The sequence below is a fragment of the Accipiter gentilis genome, chromosome 18 (assembly GCF_929443795.1).
Source record: "Accipiter gentilis chromosome 18, bAccGen1.1, whole genome shotgun sequence".
Classification (NCBI taxonomy): domain Eukaryota; kingdom Metazoa; phylum Chordata; class Aves; order Accipitriformes; family Accipitridae; genus Astur; species Astur gentilis.
In genome coordinates, this window is record NC_064897.1 from 12,867,742 (window position 1) to 12,888,291 (window position 20,550).

At 36.5% G+C, this 20,550-nt stretch overlaps 1 protein-coding gene across 16 annotated transcripts in view; it reads right to left on the bottom strand.

Moving 5' to 3' along the window:
* PLEKHA5 (pleckstrin homology domain containing A5) overlaps positions 1–20,550 on the bottom strand; it is a 172,915-nt gene that overhangs the window by 36,432 nt on the left and 115,933 nt on the right. For 12 of the 16 annotated variants that reach the window (XM_049821693.1, XM_049821690.1, XM_049821692.1 and 9 more), the window contains 5 exons: positions 17,449–17,549; positions 16,411–16,526; positions 8,255–8,722; positions 3,035–3,503; positions 1,391–1,474 (listed from right to left, as the gene is read on the bottom strand). In XM_049821693.1, the coding sequence (XP_049677650.1) occupies positions 1,391–1,474; positions 3,035–3,503; positions 8,255–8,722; positions 16,411–16,526; positions 17,449–17,549 (1,238 nt within the window). Of the gene's footprint in view, positions 1–1,390; positions 1,475–3,034; positions 3,504–8,254; positions 8,723–16,410; positions 16,527–16,904; positions 16,928–17,448; positions 17,550–20,550 lie in introns of those variants that run through there. The other 4 variants (XM_049821694.1, XR_007508674.1, XM_049821696.1 and 1 more) reach the window with 4 other exon arrangements.

Consider the following 20,550-nt stretch of genomic DNA (forward strand, 5'->3'; position numbering starts at 1 on the left):
TTTCAGAGAGTAAGCGTAAAAATCTAGACTGCTATACAAGACATTTTCGAGTTCTCTCCAGAAATCAGTGACAATTCTTTCAGTCTGAAAATTAACATCATTTCAAAGCACGAGAAAACATTTTTAGAAATAAGAGAATTAAAAGTAGCATCTTCAAACAAAAGGAACAGTGAATCACTTTTTCAAGATCAAAACTCTTCTCAGTATGTTCTGCAAAAGCCCGATTTTAGTGCATTAGGAATCAACTCTTTAATGGTACTTAAATGCAACGTTTGCAAGCAAACTTTTTTCCATAGAGGAGCCCATCGAACAGTAATTCCTGCTCCTCTCTAGACATTCACACTGTCGCAAACATTTTTGACATTGCTGTAAGTGGTGTGCTTTTGATACAGCTCTTGGGACTCTTGCAACAACCACAGCACAACATTTTGTTTAAAGAGCTACCTACAGGTTTCCTCCTCTGGCCCCTGCAACGCTTGTGCTGTGGGCAGGACTTCTGGTTTCTACAGGCAGAAGCTTGGACCTCCTTGCCCCCTACCCTGCTCATCAGCCCTGCTTCAGCCCAGGGGAGCTGATGGGGCCGTGAACCCAAAGAAGTGTCTGCCGAAGACAGGGTGAAGAGATAAGGCACCAGCTACCAAAGGCCAACCCCTAAGTTGCTGAAGGTGCCAGGGATTCATGCTGGGAAGTGCAAGAAACAGGGGTCGAGGCAGTGGAAGGATGGACTGGGGAGCTGTTGCCCACAGCATGATTCAAAATCTGTATTCTTAATTCATAACTCTCTCAAACAGTAATTTCCGACGGACAGAGAAAGATTATGGAAAGGAGACAAAAACTGTTAAAGATATGACAAAAGTTTAGGACTATCTCTTAGCTTTTGGCTAAGAGTCATCTTTGAATTAGGAAGGTGGATGGTATTCACCAATATTACTTTGATGAAATACCTTCAATGAGAATTTCAGCTCTACCACAGTAAAACGGGAGATGTCAGAAAGGACACAATTTTACCAAATGCAATTTTCGCATCCTCAAGTTTTCCCAAAAAAAGGTGAACTATACTTCTAGGATTTTCTAAATTAATGGAGAAATAAGTGTTCTGGGATGTATTCTACCTTCTCCCAGGAATTTCAGTAATGGATCAAAGATGATTAAAAAAAAAAAATCATCTGAATTTCTCAAAGAAAATCTGGACTCGGCAGCTACACAATATTGTCAGAATTCAATGGAACCACAGAGGAATATTTTATTTGCTTTAAAAATCCCTGATAATTAAAATAAAGGCTACATGTAATACAACCTTTGAATAGATTAAAATTTCAGTGTTGCCTCTTCATACTTAAAGCATTAATCTTAAAAGAACCCTGATGTACCAAATAAAAATCCAACTCACTGTTTTGCCTTGGAGACTCTGAGGAGTAACAGGCTGTAAACTCAGACCTGCTGGCATTGACCTTCTGTCGGGCACAAAGACATGCTGTACAAAAACAAAATAGCACAGTATGATCCATAGTTATCTAAAAAACTGAAAAACTATTAAATGCTAAAAAAAAGTCAAGCCAACTTCATGCTCATGACAAATTTGCTATGATTTGTGCCAGCTTTGGCCAGTTCTGCTCTCTGCTGATCTACTATCTAGGACACTTGAGTAGCCTAGCACTAAATTTTTGAAATATCCCAGCTTTCAGCATTCATTTAATTTGCAGTCCTCCCTCAGAGCTGTTGCCCTACTGATAGCCCATGTAAACACTAATTTTCATTTTTCACCCATCACTGAAAGCTGTTTAAAAAACTAAGACCTCTATATAGATAGAGGGGTTTAAATCTTAATTTACCTTACTGATTTGAAATAGCTAGTCTCCCTCTTAAAAACATGTCTGTGTTTTTAAGTTAATGGCAAAAGGTAGTTGTGTAACTAAAAAAATATGAACCAAATAGCATGAAAAACCAAAGGTAAACAGAGGTCTTGTATAAAAGACACTAAATATGAAATGAAATGCTAGCATAAAGTCTATCACAAGGGAGAAAAAGATATCAGAAAGCAAAACACGGCTGAAAGGACAAGTAAGCACATGCTTTGCAGCACTGACCCTAGTGATATTTCTCAGATGTGTGAGAAGTACTGACTACTAAACTTCCAGTGCAGTTGAGACATAAAGGATGTCAAAACGACTCTTTTGTTGATAGGGACCTAAAAACTTCCAAACCCAAGACTTAGTAATGAACTGTAAGTTGTTTAAACTTAAGCTGCTTTAAGATGTAGTTAAAGATTTTTTTTCCTGCATCAAGAAACATAAAGACACCCAAGATAAAGATTTAGGAATAATGTTCAGGAGCATTTTACACAAACTTTACTTTTATATCCAACTGAAAGTAATTTTTATGTAATTACCTCCAATCCATTAAAAAAACATGCATAACACAAGCATGATGGATATAGGAGAGGCACATACGGCACCCCGTTTACAATTCTTTGTGTCTCCACCTCACTGATGAAGACAAGCAAAGTTACACCAGTCAAGTGCTAAGGTTGTGTGCAAATAGACTCTGATCTTTAGTGATCTCCCTAATAATTCAAAGGCATCAAAAGAAACCGCTATGTTCAGTTTTCTGCTGGAACCCAAGGCAGGCAAACTTGTGGCTGAAGAATAGAAAACAGCATGTGGAAAGAAATCTGGGATTTTCAGTCCTCAGAGTTCCAGCTAAAACAAGATAGGAGAAAGATTTCTGTACATACAACAAACTATTATGAACATTTGCCTATTGACTCCATTTCTTTCCTTCAGAGAAACACAGTATCAAGGACAGAAGTATTGGGACAACATGTTTTCACTTTGTGTATTAAAAAAATGCCTTTTTACTACCTTTACATTTTTAAATGCTTTTTAAAATCAAACCTTTCTCCATGAAAACAGTGATCTAACTTAATTTTCATTATAATAAAATACAGTGCAACATAAGTTTTAGAGTAACTGTATACTTTCTACTAAAAATCCTTGTAAATAAGATTTTCAACTATTAAAATAATTATTTTTACCTTAGTATGATGCGTCCTGTGTCTGCGATCAATAGTTACATCTCCCCTTTGCACCGGTGAAGACACCTCTGATCTGTAGGTCCGCTGTGGGGAATAACCTTGGAAACCAGCGATTGAACCATGAGAAGGTGAGGTGGGAATTGAATGCATCGTCTGATCAGAAATATTAATCATAGTTTTTGGGCTACTTAAAGTACTATGTCTAGTGAGAGTTGTTTGCTTATTGTAAAACTGACGCTGCTGCCATTCATAGAGCTGCCACATTGTGTCATCGCGCATCGACCTCCGTTTTTCTTCGGCTGTAACTGGTCCCATGGCTCTGTCGTAAGCCGATGGCGTTACGCTGCAGAGGCTGTCTGGCCGCGCTTTGCTGTTTCTCGGCAGTGTTCTGTAGCCTTCCGGGTAACGAGGTAAAACTTGAGGTCGATGGCTTGGCATGTTTCTTGGTAACGTCTGATATGAGATTATGCTGAAACACAAATTTTCTTTTTATTAGGGGACAGCATTAATATTATGGCAATAGAGTTTTTCAGTACTTGTTAGGTTTATCTAGTTAACTCTTTTTTTTTAATACTACAAGTATCATTTTAAAAACATGCAAGAAAATCAAGACAACCATTAATTAAAGAATCAACTATATTGATTGAATATACTGCGGCAGCTGAAACTCGATCCTCTCTCTGATTAGCTGCTTGATTATATAATCCATATTTCATCTTTTTACCAGTTGAACAGTTTAGTAATGTTAAGTTTAGATCAAATCTTGTAACTTGTCTATATGCTGGACAGTTCAGAGTTTTGAAAGCTTTGAAGTTCTATCCTGTTTCCATAAAAGCCCGTTTTTCAAAAGTGAAAAAATCTCCTGTTGTTTCCCTAAGAAGATCTTGAGCAATTACTATGGACATAAAAAAAAATAAAAATATATTTTTTTAACAGCAGACCAAGGAAAAATAGCAGCAATTGTCTAATGAAATTACATTTTGCAATTGTCAAGGACAAGCCATTCCGTATCAGCTACTCAAGTGAAACACATAGCAAAATAATATCTTTGTTTTATAATAATATTGTATTGCTTTTCAACTCAGATATGAATTCAAAGGCTTATTCTTTAATTTGTTGCCACATTAAAATTCTGGAGTGCTACAGTCTTTTACCAACTTTCAGCATTAGTTGAAATGCAAAATTTTCCATACCACGTATCAATGCATGCTTAAGTATGACAAAGCATTTCTTGCTTTCTCAGAGGACAAAATCTAGGTCATAAACATTGATTCATTCAACCCTTATCTAAAATTCAGATGAGCACCTCTTAAAGCGTTTTGCTACTGATCACATCTATGATAGATGCTTGCCCACAGACAACAAAACTGATCTCAAATTGGACATGATTCAGCCCTCAGAGGGCAGCAGCTTCTAACTACATCACAGACTAATTCAAACTAAAATCCCTGCCACTACGAGGCACCAGAATCTGAAGATGGTTTTGAATTACTTCAGTGCCACAAAAACATTAAAGATGTAGGGCAAATGGCAAGGTAAACCAGCATTATGCATGTTAGATGCTTATGGAATAACTATCAAGGAAATTGATGATGGTAAAACCCACTTTTCACTGAAAATAGTTAAGCTGAGTATTTATGATCACCTGTAACATTTTGGAGATGAAAACTGCTATAAAGAGCTTTATGTACACAATCTGCTACAGTTTCTGCAGCTTTCTAAGAATTAATGAAGTATTATCTCCATTTTGTAGATTGGACAGCTTTCCATTCTCACAAAAAAAAATATAAAACGGGGAAATGGACTCTAAATCCTATTCTTTTGCTGTAAAACCTGCTTAAATACCTCTAAATTTCTTCATGTAACATACCATTAAAGATAAGTGCTTTTCTCCATCTCCATATTGAAAAAAACAAACAACCGAGACCCTTTGGGGTTCAATTTCTAACTTTGAAAATGTTATTGTAGCTGTTCACAAGTGGGTATGGGGAAGCCCGATGTTTTCAATGAAGATAACCGGTAGCTAGATACACCTCACTCACTGAAGCTCCTCTCCCATTTTATTAATCAAATGGGCAGTGTAATCCTGTTGGATCCTTTAAATATCCCAGACAACCTGATGAAAAGCTGTCTGAAGTTTTTACTACGTAAAGATAGCAATTTAAAGTCTGCATGCAATTCCTATGTTGTAGAACATTTAAGACGATAACATATCCGACTTCTATTGGTAAACCATGAAAACTGTAAAAAGGCCAACCACCTCAATATTAAGCCTTGGTTTTATCATTTGATAAAATCAAAACAGGTTCACCAATGTCCTGTTGATACTTGCAAAAACGTCATTCTAGTCGAATCCAAAGAACAACTTTAGACAGTACTGCAGCTTACGGCTGCCCCGCACACAAAGGGAGACTGCTGCAGCCAGTCAAGCAGTCACGCACACTGTGAAGTTGCAAAATATTTCTGCAACTGCCATCGTAAAAAGCTCCCTACAAATGTGCCCATGTGAAAAAAAGGCTTCCACGTGAGTTTATAGACTCCTCATAGACACCTTTAGAGGTTGTTTCTAGGATTACTGTTGGGTGGCAATACTGGTTCCAGTGTCCAGGTTGGACTATTTGGGAAAGCAAACTTGCTGCTAAACTTCTAGAGGCTCAGTCCTGCAATGTTATGAATACCCTCAGATCGAAACCTCAAAATAGTCCTTCATCCTAAAGAAGGCAAATACCGGCTGGTCCAGAATACAGAACTTCCACATGTGAATCAAGCAAAGGGTGGCAGAGTGAAGATGGAAACCTGGTGCTGTACAGCAGGCATTTCTTAGGATGAAGCTTATATGGGCAAGGTGGGGAGACAGAGTCTCACATCCTGGGTTAGCAGCAACAAAAAACCTCACTTAGTACCAGGCAACCCTTCTATAATATTTTTTTCACATTTGAGAAAGACCACTCAAGTGGACCGCTTTTGGTGAAAACATTTACTAGTAGCTGACTTGTGCAAAATTAAATAAAATGATACTGAAGTGGAAAGTTTTTATTTAAAAAATATTTTTGTTTTTTTTTTTTTAAAAAAAGGGTTTGTCTTCCTCAAGGCATCAGTTGCTTTTATTTGTGTGGCTCTTGCAAAACTAGATGTCTAGATCCACAGAAATGGCAGATAACAGCTTCAAGAATTAAAAAACTACAATGCCATATTCTCATCAATTTTGCAGGCAGTCAAATTACTAAGGGGTCAGCCTGTTCCTCTAAAAAATTAGTAGCTTTACAGTGAAGTCTTTTCATTCCATATTGAGGGCAGCTAACAGCTCCTATTTTATATATAGTTATTTAATTGAATCTGTTTGTTAAAAATTTAATATTCTTAAAGAACTAATTTTTTTTTTCAGTCTGACACACCAGAGATACTCAGTTTTGTTCTCCATGATTTCTCTAACACATCAGAGAGACATATACAATGCATAGCATCTTTGTTAAAAGTCAGCAACTTTTCCCCATTAAGTGAAGACTACTCTTCTCATAACTTCAAGTTATGAGTTGAACAGGACTTATGACAAACAGCCTTACTAGCCTCTCACCCCAACCTTAAGCTTTAACATAAACTGGAGCTTCTTGCTACTCTCATTCACCAACTTCAATTCTACTTAGATTTCTGTCTCCAGCCAGAAACTGGCAATCTGAACAAAAGTAAAATTTAAAATTTAAATGAAACCACATTCTAAAGACATCACTATACATTAGAAATTTAGATCATTATTCAAGACCACTTCCACACAAAGCAAAAAAAGATAGCTCAAGGCAAATTCTTTTCAGTTTGCCACTTTTATGTAGAACTGCATTTGAAAGCATACCCTTTGTGCTATCAGTGCCACCCTTATTTAAGCAACAAGTGTTCTCTATAGTCAAGAATAAAATCTTGTTAATTAGTAACATATTGTTAACAGTACTTCCCTCTATTTGATTCCCGCAATGAAATCAGTTTTAGGGTTTTTATACTTGTTTGCAACTGAAAAATGGCACAGCTATTCAAATTTTTACTGTTTTGTTGCAAGTTTTACAGTCCACTTTAAAAAAACCCCACTAATTGCATCAAAGAGCCTTCTCAGTTCTCATTCTGCAGCATGCATTACAAAATAAATGTCAGGGTGTGCAAGTCGCTGTCTGCACTGCAAGTTCAAACTTCATCAAACTGCTTATGTGGAGTGTTTCATGAAACAACACATGAACAATTCCTAATTATATTTAATGAAGGACTAATGGCAATGAGGAAATGTTCAACCAATATTGGCAACTGTAAGTCAAACTAATGTAAATTTTTCAAGTTTTGGCAAAAACTGAAAAGCCCCCAACCGCCATATTTTGAAATTTGCAGAAACCACATTTTCTGAACTTGGTTCTATCTTAAGCTCTGCTCTATCATCTATCCATACACAAACTCCCTAATTTCCAGCTCTTCAAAATACCTCCTGTGATAGCATCTCCATACTTCCTATCTAATGTGATATTGAAAACTTTTATATTTTACTTCTAGAACTGCTTGTCTGTAAGCCATCCTGGAAGCAACGTACCTACACTTTTGTCAGACAGAGAAATTGCTGTCGGCACAAGATGCAATATTGTCAATCATTCATACATAATTTTAAAGCTTCATGAATAAGCATTGGAACTCAATATTGGAACTGGGAGATGTTTAATTTCATGAGAAGAGAAGCTTTAAGCATCAAGTTAGTTAGATTTCTATGACTTACTCTTAGGTAAACCTTCTCTCTCTCTCTCTTCAATTAAAGTTTGTTTAAAGTTTAAAAGATCCCTGGAATATTTTTAAAGAATTTTAAATAAAATATTATTACAAGAATTTGTGAACAAAAATGCAGAAGACGGCAATTTCAAGAACAGATTTTAAGAGGAAAAAAAAAATTGTTATGATTGATGACACCTCTCTTCTGGGATAGAGAAATTTCTAACACCCAAAAAGGGTTTCTGGCCATTTTTATTTATTAAGTTCTTAATCTAGTTTAATCTATTAGTAATCACTCAAATGTTAATAAAAGCAAAACTTTAATAAATCCGTTGTTCTGAGCAGTCACCCAGGCACTTCTTACAGAGAACAATGAACTATATATTTACGTAATATAGAGCAAAACCTAAAGGAACCTCACCAGGATACATGTCTTAGTATTTGCTAGAAAGCCTAGTAAAAAAAAATAAATTACATAGTACTTACCCTCTTGTTTCCTCCTCTTGTCCTTTTCCTCTTTGTATTTTAATCCACTGTTCCAACTGCAGCATTGAATTAGTTCTCTGCATAACTCGTTCAGACTCCATGTGTGACTGGACCACACTGTGCTGACCTCCATCTCCAGCGTCTGCCAGGACAACACCAACAGCTTTATTCTCAGACCCATTTAAATGAACTGGTCTAAAGTGTCCAGCATGAATCGTGCTTATGGGTAAAGTCCTGTATTCGGATCCCAAAGGATTTAGCTTTACACTGTTAATTTTCGTTAGTGGTTTATCTTGCCCAACTTTCTGGAATCCGTATTTTTCAGCTTCCAAAGCTTTCTTCTCCTCATTTTTGTTCACCTCCTTGTTTTTCTGGTTATTTTGTGCCTCTGGCTTAATTAGTACCCGATGGTTTGATATATTATTTGCCTCTCGAGGTGGTGTATTTTCAGTGGTTAACTTCTCTACTCTGGAAAGGAATATATGACAAGCTATAACATCAACAACACATTCATTTAAAAATAGTAAAAAATGACAAGTGTATGTACTGGTGTTTATCAGGTTTATTTCAGCAAATCCCTGTCCAGATATTTTACAGTTATATCTTGTCTTTGAGAGAAAAATCTAGGACATAATTTCACAATAATCAAGGACAGGGGTTTTTTGTTGTTGTTTTTTGGGGTTTTGGTTTGGTTTGGGGGGTCCTCGTGGTGTTGGGTTTGGTTTTTGGGTTTTGTTTGGTGTTTTTTATTTTTTGTTTGGTTAGTTTGGGGGGTTTTCTGGTTGGCGAGTATAAGTGTTTTTTCTTCCACACTTCTCTATTTCTTTGCTATTTTAAAAGCACTTACAACATAGGGTAAACTTTTTAAGCTAAATTCCAGTTAACCCCCTAGAAAAGATGTGCACAAGAAGAAATAAAGCCAGAGTCTGAAAAATAGGATGTTCAGTTCCTGGAGGGCTGGACATTCAACAAGAAAAATATTCAGTGGCTCTCCAAGCGCTACAGCTTCCAGATGTCAACAAGCCTGAAATTCAGATGATTTCTAAAGCCACCTTTAAAAATGGTACCAGATTACATTGCTGACCAGCTTGTGATTCACAATACTGCTGAATTTAACATATAATGAGCTCCTTTAAAGAAAGCAAACAACTTTTCATGGTCATGGGCATCAATTAGGTTTTGCTGGTATGTTATCACTTTGTCTGGCACACATTTTGTGGAAAATAACTGTGGCTTCCCTAATTTTAAGGGAGAAAATAGCTGCTGACTTAGGGAACTGTACCACAAAAATAATGATATTTTTAGAACAGTTACTGCTCTACAGTACTTACACAAGTACTCAGTGTATGCAGTTCTATTAGCTATCTTCTTTTTAAAATTTCAAAGTGTCAAGAAGCTGTATCATTTTCTGTACTGGGACATAAACTGAACATCCAGCTCAGATAGTGACTTTTTTTTTTTTTTTTCAGTTTACTAGAAAAAAAACAACAAACAAAAACAACCCAAACCATAAAATGTTTTGATCAAAATTTTTTTGGTATGGGAGGAAAGAAGAATCTTAATTCTTTAAGAATACATCTCTGTATAAAACCAAAGCAAGAACAAATCTTTATTTTAAGATGATGTCAAATTAACCTTTCACACTGTTTGGCATCTTTTTTGCAAATGTATTATTCAGCTTTATAACTATGTCCAGTTCAAATGCCTAACCCATGTGTAAAAAGGCCATCACATACACAACTGACCAAGAGCACAAGTATAACCACTCCTCTGAAAAATAGTCTAATTCCAAGTAGACAAACTACATATAGCTGTAAGCATTTTGCTTACCCCATCTTGAACAGCAGGCTTAAATGTCCAACAAGTCTACACTTCCCCAACAGATTATTTAAGACATGAATTCCCAACAGGCCAACAACTATTTAGGACAGAACCCCAGCAAATACATAAAGGACTGAAAACTGTTAAGGTCCTTATAAATTACTACCCACTGCTAACAGTATTGGACACTTAATTTCAAATGCACCTCCCATTACCACCCTACTCTTGCTATGAATTCTCCATGATGTGAAAGGAATCAAGACTCCTATCTTGACAAGTACGCCATTTCAAATGTATCAGTCAGAAACAGCAAGACATCAATGTCCTCAGCGTACTGTGCCTGAGTTAGAATGAAATGCTCACGCACTTTGCATGTTAACAAGGGGTGTGACTCTTATCCCCCGTGCCTCTTCCTGACATAGCTGTGATGATCCCAATCTCTTCTTGATACTTCATAATGTTATACAAGTCCTCCCAAATTCACTCTATTAATATAAGTAGCTCAAAATAGTCCTTTTCCTTCAGTGATTATTCCTGAGCTGCCGATGTGAAAGCGTACACACACGTCAAACGTATTGCAAGTGGAAACATTCCTACCAATAATCCAACATGAATGTCTCCTTGGCTATGCGCATCAGCATTATTTTTAAACACAATATTTTTCTCATACATCACTATTAAATGCAGAGGTTAGATACATCTGATGTTTTCTGCTAGCAGAAAGGAAAGGGTAATATTTCTGCCAACCATAACTTTCAGAGAAAGAAAATCCCTATGTAGAACCATTTTTTATGTAGAATTTTGTGGGGAAGGACATGTGGTGGAACTGCTATACCTACATCACCTTTTCTATAATTTCCAAGTATCAGCAAAGAAATGCTATGATCATCTCCTACTACAATTTAAGTGAGGTGTTTTGTTTTTATCCCCCGCCCCCCCCCCCCCCCCCCCCCCCAAGACTGTTCCCAAGACCAAACATTTCTGCCTAGGTTCCTCCTCAAGGTTATGGAAAAAAACTGGATCACCTCCTCCCTCCCACCTCAGAAATACCCAGTGTTCTACCACAAACTGACGGAATTCCCTAAACAGGAAAACGAATAGAAAACTCCAATTCCCACAACTAGCAAGTCAAAAAAGGGTGTTAAAAATTCAGTTTTCAGCCAGCGCTCAAGAGTTTACAAATAAATGTAAGGACTACTTTGCAAATAATCCTAAACATGGGCATTAATATATGCAACATGCCTTAATAGTACCACCGACCCCCTTATATAGCTTTTTATGTCAATCTTTTCTCAAGGTACTTTACAGCAGAGACTCAGTTGCCATTTTACAGATGGAAAATCTGTGGTGCAGAGGGAGAGTGGCATCTCTAAGGACATTCATCAGATATGTGGCAAGACTTGGCACAGTGTTCGATTCACACTATCGTACTACTTTCCACTGTCTGTCTTAATTAAAAACCAACAAACTCCAAAATCACAGAGTTGTTTTTCCATGCAATCTTTATGCTGTATCACTCGTTACTATGGTTATACACAGCAGAGCCAAGCATTTATATCTGACATTATTTGCGATGGTGTGGAGGCTGAATGACTGACTCTCAAATAGACTTCTGGGCTCTCCTTGAACTTTGTGCTTCAAATCAGGCAACCCAGTGTGAGCAAGAGACCTCTTCCCACAACAAAGGATCCAAATGGGAAAGAATTATCAGAAACTAATAGGTAAACATAAGAAACATAAATCCATATTTATATTTGGCTCCATATTTATATTTAGCTCTCAAAAAACATATTCAACAAAACTTGCAGGGTATTTTGAGGACGGAATAGGGAAAAGATGAAGCGAATGAGCACTTTCAGCATATACTGAATGCAATTTATAGTTCTCCACAGCCAAACAGGAATAATATGTATGGAAGAGTAATGCAGGAAAAGTACTATTTTCTGCTGGTTTATATAAACAAAATAATTCTGAAAGGGTTGGATGAGGGGCATGTAATTAAGTTTCAGATAGACATGAGGACTGTGATTTAATAAAGCCAGGCAGAGGCATTTGAAAAGAAAAAGCCATTTTTTCCAAACCCAGCAACATCAGTAAACCCCCACTGTGGATGTCGCTATGCAAACAAGCGCTTTTTTGGCAGGTTAGCTTGTGCTGTTCAGGGAAAGTAGCTACACTAGGAGGAGGGAAAAAAAAAAGTAAAATATCTTTTCTTAGTACATGCTGCATCACTCAGAAGAAACAAAGGCTTTAGCACACACAGCTGACAGTGAAAGGACAGAAAAATGATGCTCTCAAACATGGGAGAGTAGAGAAATTGGCATTTAGGGTAAAAATGATAAATCAGTATGTTGGTGGATATTAGCATCTACAAACACAAGCAAGCAATCAGTACTCATAGATACAACTTAACTGTGGTCTGCAGTGATACAACGTGGAGTGAGTAAGATGTTTTGCTAATTCAGAGAGGTTGTTTGAGATCATATTTTGAGTCATAGGCTTAAATAGTTTCTCACTGACTAAAGTATTTGTGTTTAATTATTTTGATAGGTCTCTCAGTACATTATTAAACTTGAATTTACTATCTAGGTAAAATTAAAACAAAAATGTTTAGAAAGGAGTAATTACAGTTAAGTCAATAGGACCAAATAATGTTTGTTCTTCCCTGCAGTTATACATCAGAAAGGAGTTGTTCTGCTGTGACTGCAGATCAGTTGTAAAAGAAGTGGTTACATTTTTATTTTCTCACCTCAGTATCTCGTTTCCATATTATGTTGCTAACTGTATGTTGAAAGTAAGAATATTTTATGGAGAACCAGGCAACCCCCCCCACGCCCCGCCCAGCTTAGTGTTTTAACATTCCTTTTGTCTTTTGTCTTGAAGGAACTCACGTACTCAGAAAAATAAAGATACAAATTGTAGCTCTGAAATTATTTAAAGCTGAAACATTCAATTTAACAGACTGTTGGGTTTGGCTTTCCAGAGTATCATAAGCAGTGAAGTACCTTGACTTCTAGATTTAAGAACTATACTCTAAAAACTCTGACTTATGATTGGCCTTTTTATATTAATAAGCACTTCAGAGTGGTTCAACACCAGCTCACATAGATATTTAAGGAAGTAAGTTCTTAATGACTCTAGCTATTGTATCGTAAGTACCTAGTCTGTCAGAAAACTGTATTCAGTACAATGTTAGAACGTCTAGAAAAAAAAAAAAAAAAAGAAGAGAGAAACAAAGGTACTGGCTGAATTTGACTGAACCAAAATCATTTATGCTTAGAGCTATGTGCATGCCAAACTTTAGGCTACTTAGAGATGAGGTAATACAATCCTTAATAGTTAACAGATTTTTACAGGGAAGAAACAGTATTTCTTCTGGATAAGATCATATCCTGCTACATGGTTCATTTTAAGAACTGGTTTGATAGCCAAAAGATGGATTCTTTAGAAAACAGATGTCTGAAGGATTTTCTTCCTTATTATAGCTAACAGACACAAAAGTCTTTTAGACTTTGCTGGTCTTGAAATGTTATTTTCTCTGAAGTAATTATTTCAAGACTACTAACAAACTTTTAATAGAGGTCACATCTACTTCTGTTTCATCCTGAGGTTTCTCGCCTGAATTAAAACAACAAGATGGTATAACATAAGTCACTTTTCCTGTTGCTTTTCTGACACTTGTTTTGGCTGTTGGCACGTCCATTCTGCCTGTCATATCCAGGCAGAAAACTACTGCTGTTGCTACCGAGTGCTTTTCTACTCATTTAGGGTGCTACAGATTCACCAAGGAGTAAGATAAGCACCAAAAGCAATGCAAGGCAGATCGCAGGTGCACGTATAGCTGGATGAAAGGTGTAAAATAAATTCAGCTGGATTGGGACTCCCCACTGTTTGCCTATACGCTGCCAAACACCTGAAATAGGCAGACATCAATGCAGCTGACAGAAGGGGGTAGGAATGCATGGCCAAGCATTCCAGGAGCTGGAACACCCTTCGTGGCAGTGGACTGCACATCCATCTTATTATAGCTGCCACGGCACTGCAGCCTAGGAGGACGACCCGCCTGCAGTGGAGCTCACGACGTGTCTTCGTAGGCTCCGAGGCAGCTAACACGACTGTACAGCTGTATTGATGAACCACACAAAAGAGTTGATATTTACATAAACATTTTAGCTTGCTTCTTACGTTAAAAGAAATGTCACAAGTAATAACATAACATCTGTCTATATAATTTACTAAGTATCTTCTATAGAGCATTGCCTATTATGGGAGAGACTATGAAGACGACACTTATTAAGGAGGCTCTGTCAAACGGAGATGCACTTTTTTCACACTAATTTTTTTTCTACTACAACGATGTCCTCTTCAAACGTTCATTCTTCACAGTATTGCAAATATCAAATGAAGGTCATTTCACTGGTTCAAAAAGAGAGTCAGAATGACTCACTTGAGTATTATTCCCCCCATGAAGCGCTTAGCCAATCAATACATGATTTTTGTTAGAAGTTAAGTGGGTCTGATTTGGTTTAATCATTTCGCCATCTGTAAGCTACCACAGCTAACTGCAATACACTTACAATGCGAACCAAAACTGATTTTTCAGATTAAGTTTATTATTCACTAAGCTGAATGAAACATTTTATTTTGTAAAGTAACTTCATTCTTTTAAGAGCAATCTCTTAAAACCTCTGAACAGAGGAAGTAAAAGGTGAAAATGCTATTAAGTGTCCACTTGCTTATGCTCAAATTGACTCTGCTCACCCCTTCCCCATAACATTGACTGTTCCCAAACTTGAGGAGGGTTACAGAAGACAAAAACCATAAAATCTTCATATATATTATGAAATCATACATAATCAGATCAAATTTCATTGTGGTAATTGGACCTACCACTCCTCCTTTCTGTAAGCTGAAATCTTTTATTTTCAGTAATTTTGGGAAAAACACACATGACCCCTGACAGCTTGAAGCACATGTGTTATTTTTTCAAAGTACAGAGAACAAAGTATTTTTTCTGTTAAGCTATTTTGCTATGCTGTCCAATGCAGAGAATTAAATACTTCATATACTATCTCTATATTTAAAGTATCTTGGAGATGAAAGCTAAGATTTCAACCTTTTGTTTAAGATTAGTCACTAAAAAGTTGCACAGGTGCAAATTTAAAAGTGTTCTCATTTACTGTTAGACTTCTGAATGTCCTGTAGATTGGTGTAAGTAAAAGCTTCATTATGTTTGACTAAGAAGCTCACAAAACATTAAAACATGTAACATTAAAAGTGTCTAATCATTCTGCATTCATTTTATGCTTCTGCCAGCACCATACTGGAACATGGGATATAGAAATGCCAGGAACAAGTTAAGAGGAATGACTTGCATTAGCAAGGCAAAGTTCAGAAAGATTGCTTGTAATTTAACAACAAATTGAATGTGCTTACTCTTCTGCAAAAATTGTACCTTCCTTCTCCTTCTTTGGTACCTGCATCTATGTGATTTTTTTTTTTTTTTTTTTTAAACTTAACATTTCTCAGCATTGCTGCCATTCATTTAGCTCCAGTGTAGCAAGAACTAACAGAGTGCAGAACAGATCAAGTGACAGCAGCCATCAGCAATAACTTCTGTGCCATCAATAATGAGAAGCTTCTAAATTTTCAGCTGATGAGGTTTCCATTATAGATGCCATGGAGCTGACCCAAGGGACCACATTTCAGAGAGAAAACTATTCTTACTGGGTAGACAGCAGCAGACAATATTCAGTTTCTGAGAACACAAGGCTTCCAGTGATAACTCGCTTTTCTCTGTCAACACATGGATACATAAAGGATAAGGCTCCAGATTAGGTAAGTATAAATTTGATGACAGCTTAATGATGAACAAGAATTGCTCCCCACAGGTTGCCCATAGGCACAACTGTTTAATTTAGCCAGAAACTACAGTTGTGAATTTGAGACTTAGACAGCTTTAAGCCAAAGACTACCACCAGTTGAGCTGCTATTGCTATTCAGTCAGGAGGGCAGGGGAAGACAAACATGCCTGCACATAGTATTTTGTCATTGGACTTCTTTTGATACTGCTGGCTAAAGGAAAGAGTCTTTTTTTTTTTTTTTCTTCTAGCCCCTTACACTCAAGGCATCCATATTCAGAACAGAACTTAGTCTATTTTTACCACTTCAAAATTTTATCCAACATTGTTAAATTTGTAAGGGGTCTGCAATATAAGGAGAAATTACTTCAGCCAACTTACATTCTGTTCTAAGGTAAACTCTTTCATTTAAATAAATCAAACTAAATATGAAAAAGAAATACAGTGTGCCACTGTTTTGTCAATCCACACTACCTTTTCACAGGTTCTGTCTGCACAAGTGCTGCATCTGTCATGGCTTTCATCCACAGCTCCATTTCCTTCCCTGTATCTGTGCAGAAATAATAGGTCCTCATGTTTGGATGAGCTGCCTGATTGGAAATGACATGGTCATTGCAATAAAAACATAAGATCCTGTAAAAGAAAAGAGGCAAATAATGTTACCGTATACTAACTCTAATGTTTTCTATAATAAGATTTCTGCAAATAATATTATCAGAAAAACCATCAGAAGGAACACTTCGATGTTTGTCTGTCACTGCATTCATATTTTCAAAATAATTCCCTACAATTTTCAATCATAGCTGCTTCTTCATTAGTACGCTCAATAAAAAGTCCTTAAATTTCTTCAATCTGTTAAAAACTATCTTGACTATCCATTAATGTAAATTATGTTAATTATTATCAATAAGATTTTGGCATAGATTTTTGCAGTCTGAATGAAACAGTAAGTTTTAATTTGTACTTACCATAGTCAATAAACGATGTGTTGCTTAGGAGGCCAAAAGAAGAGCCAAAAGGAGCTCATAAAACAACGACAACAACAAAAATCAAGAGAAAATATTTAGCAGAGTGATTTATATCATGATTAAAAACATTAGCTGTGAAACACTCCTAACAATGATTCATGTAATATTATGATTCAATTGATAATAAAACCTTATTTTTATTTATATGCAAAGATACTTTGTATTTAAAGAGCTTTAATTAGTGGGATAAGTCCAGCTGCAGATGCATCTACAATTCTAAACCAACACACAGTATTTAAGATCCATGAATTAAAAATAAAAGACTACTAATAAGTGATATTCATCCATTTTCTCACTCTGATAGTTATGTCTATAGTTACATCAGGCTAAATACCCGAATCCTCTGCTATTGTATCATGCAAAAATCAGTCTCAGAAGCTGTTTGTCAATCCTCTTTTGCATAACTACTCAGTAAAATGAGTTCTGATCACTAGGCTATTGTGCTTTCAGACATAAAATTAAACTGAAAGATTGATTCCCTTACCTTGAAGGCATATTTGCGGTTAATATGGTCCTCAGCAGAAAGGACAGATATCTGAAAACTAGGTAGAAGGATGCTACCTAGTATTCCTTCTTCTTTCTCATCTGTGAATAAATAGTCTTCGATTAGAGAAACAAAGTGTTTTGACACATAACACTTGTATTCAGACACTTCACTGAAACTCTGTATTTAACAACACAAGACCACTACCGAGAAGTTTACCTCGGAAGAAAATGCATCAGAGAATCAGAAAGCCCGACTGATTTGTTATGCAGGTGCCTGTACACAGTCTCAGAAGGGTGCAGACCACAGGAGCAATTGTGCAGTCCCTCTCTGCCACGGGACGTGTACCGCACAAGTGTGTGCCCCCAAAAACCTGATAAGCACTGTGAAATCTCGGCCACCTGAAAACGGCCACCTTTGACTTTTTCCCAAGATGGACAAGCATAACCTGACCCACCCCGCCCCCGCGTGTGCTAGTTTGCAAAAGTTGAAGCACATGAGCTACCTTATGGAATCTGCCTTATGCAAAACACCACGAGTGGATATGCCTAGAGCTTTCTGGGGACCAGCGCTCACCTGCATAGGAGTTCAAAACTGAAAAGCAGGTGGAAGTCAAGCCTCTAATTCAGTGACAAGAATGATACTTGCTATCTATTGCCTGCTCAGTAAAAATTGCAAATACCTACGAGAGCAGAAGTATTTTAAAATACTGCTTCTGATTGTTGGCCTCAGAGAAAATTTGCACATTCTTCTTAAGATATTGGGCATATCAAGCTACAAGTTTTTATAATTCCCATTAAGAGTTTACACTCAGTTACATGCTATTTGTAAGAATGCACATGTTTCAGAAAATCGTAAAAAACAAACTCTCCCCCCAAACAAACACCCTTTTTCCAGAACCTTGTTTTACATAAAATTTTAGAACAATACATTGTAATAAGTTGACATTTTAATTGGGAACCACAACCAGCTCTTTAATTCAATTATACTTTAATAAAGGAATAATTGGATGCAATTCACAAAGTCAATCTTAATTCTATTTCAGATACAGAACTTCTATTTACAACCAGTATCTTAGGACACTGTCCCCCATAACACTTCCCTTAGTTGAAGGAACTGCCCACAACAAATGACTATGTATCTATGAAATTAAGATGAAAACATAGATATTCCAAAGTTTCAAGCATGGAAAATTAATAGCTACAATTAAAATACATGTAAACAGCACAAAAGAACTCCCTCTCATACACGGATTTACAGATCTTTTCCCAGTTCTCATTTACTCACTAAATTCTGAAAAGCCACAACTTTCATTTAAGTTATTCATATGGGGAAAGCTCTGCTGAGCCGTTTTAATATTACATGACATGATAGATGTAAAAATTATGCTTTCTTGGATAGTAATTTAATTGGAGAACTGACCATAAAATTATTCTGATTAAAAGGTAGAAAAGAAATGAAGGGAGTGGATTTACTTTCAGGTACTCAACTGTACTCATAAGTGAGCCTGAATCCATCCCACCTTCCCCTCTCAATTATTCACTCCTTGCTAGCCCCACACATGAAAAAAATCTGCCTTTTTTTCCCTGTCCCAGAACGCATAGTAAATGTTGGGGTTCACTTTATTTGGACTGCTGTTTCTGGGAAAAATTCCCTTCTTCTGCTAGATTACACTTTGACTTACTACTAAGTCACACCCACTAGTGCCATATAAAAGCATTAAGCATTTTTCTTCCACTGAACAGCTGCATGTCTGGAGGACTTTAGTCTCTGCCAAAGACATACTGCTGCATTCCATTTCCAGATTTTGAAAATGTGTTTCCAATCAGACTAGCTTTTATCTACACATTACACTGTACCATACCCATCTTTACTTGTATGCTGTGTATGAATAATACAAGAGAAAAATAGCAGATCTTCTGTCTAGCTCCAAGATCTTTTATTTGTTGCAACAATAACCTTCCAATATGAAAGCAGGCAGTCTTTTATCCCTCCGTGAAACAGAAAAACAGTAGTCTCTAAACTCCAAAAAAAACCAATGAAATAATTTTTCTTTTCATCTCCAAATTAGATTTAAGCTGCTAACATTGTAACACAACTGTAAAAGTTCAGTAAGATTTGCTAACAAAACCAAAAAACCACCCCCCAAAACCCCAACAACCACAATCGCACAAACAGAAACACTGTTTGTGATCTCGGAATAAGTGCGTGGCTCCCCCCTTTCCATTTTTTCAATATCTGAGACAGAATTAACAAAAATGTAAAAGCACATGTTTTAGAGTGCAAGTTTTTTATATTTTAGTAGTCATTTCTAATACCTATAAGACTATCACTATACAAGTTTAATTACAGTTTATCTGCTTTAACTGTTTTCTGTTAGTTAGTGATAGCTAAAAGCTAAGTTTATCATATAAACAATTTAGACTATTCTGCTTGTATTTCAGCTTATTTGGCACACTGACATGTAGAAATGAAAAAGTAAGATTATAGAGCTGTTTTGATTTATTTTATTTGTTTGTTGGTTTTGCTTATTGCTTTTTGTTTTATTTTGAGATACTTCATGTGCAGTGCTTTAAGTCAATTTAATTTGTTCTTAAGGCAGCTACAAAGCAGCATTGCCTTTAGACCCTTTGGAAGGCAGAGCCTGAAGACTTGTTTAAAAAAGAAAACCCTATAAAAGCACAGAGTATATAATGACCACTTAATTAAATGCAGTGTAACTGTATCACAATCAATGTCTCCATGACTGAAATTATAGCCTAATTTTGACTCAGCAGTGGTTTACCCAACATCTATACTTCTTGGGGTAAAGAAGCAAAGCCTAATGATTATATTTCAATAATTCAGAATTTGTTAAGTACAACAGTTAAACAGTCACAGAGCTTTTATGTTTCATGATCTGATTTGTCTTGATTAGATTAGACCCATGCTGCACTTTAACAGAACAGCATTTTAAAGTCATCAGTCACTGCTCTCAGCATCACCAGCATCAACATCGCTTCTACCAGTTCATCCTAAACTGAAACCCTTTCTTATCCTTCATCTGTAGTTAAGGCTGTAGATGGCCTTAATTGTTTATCTTCCTCTATTTTGCCATGCTTT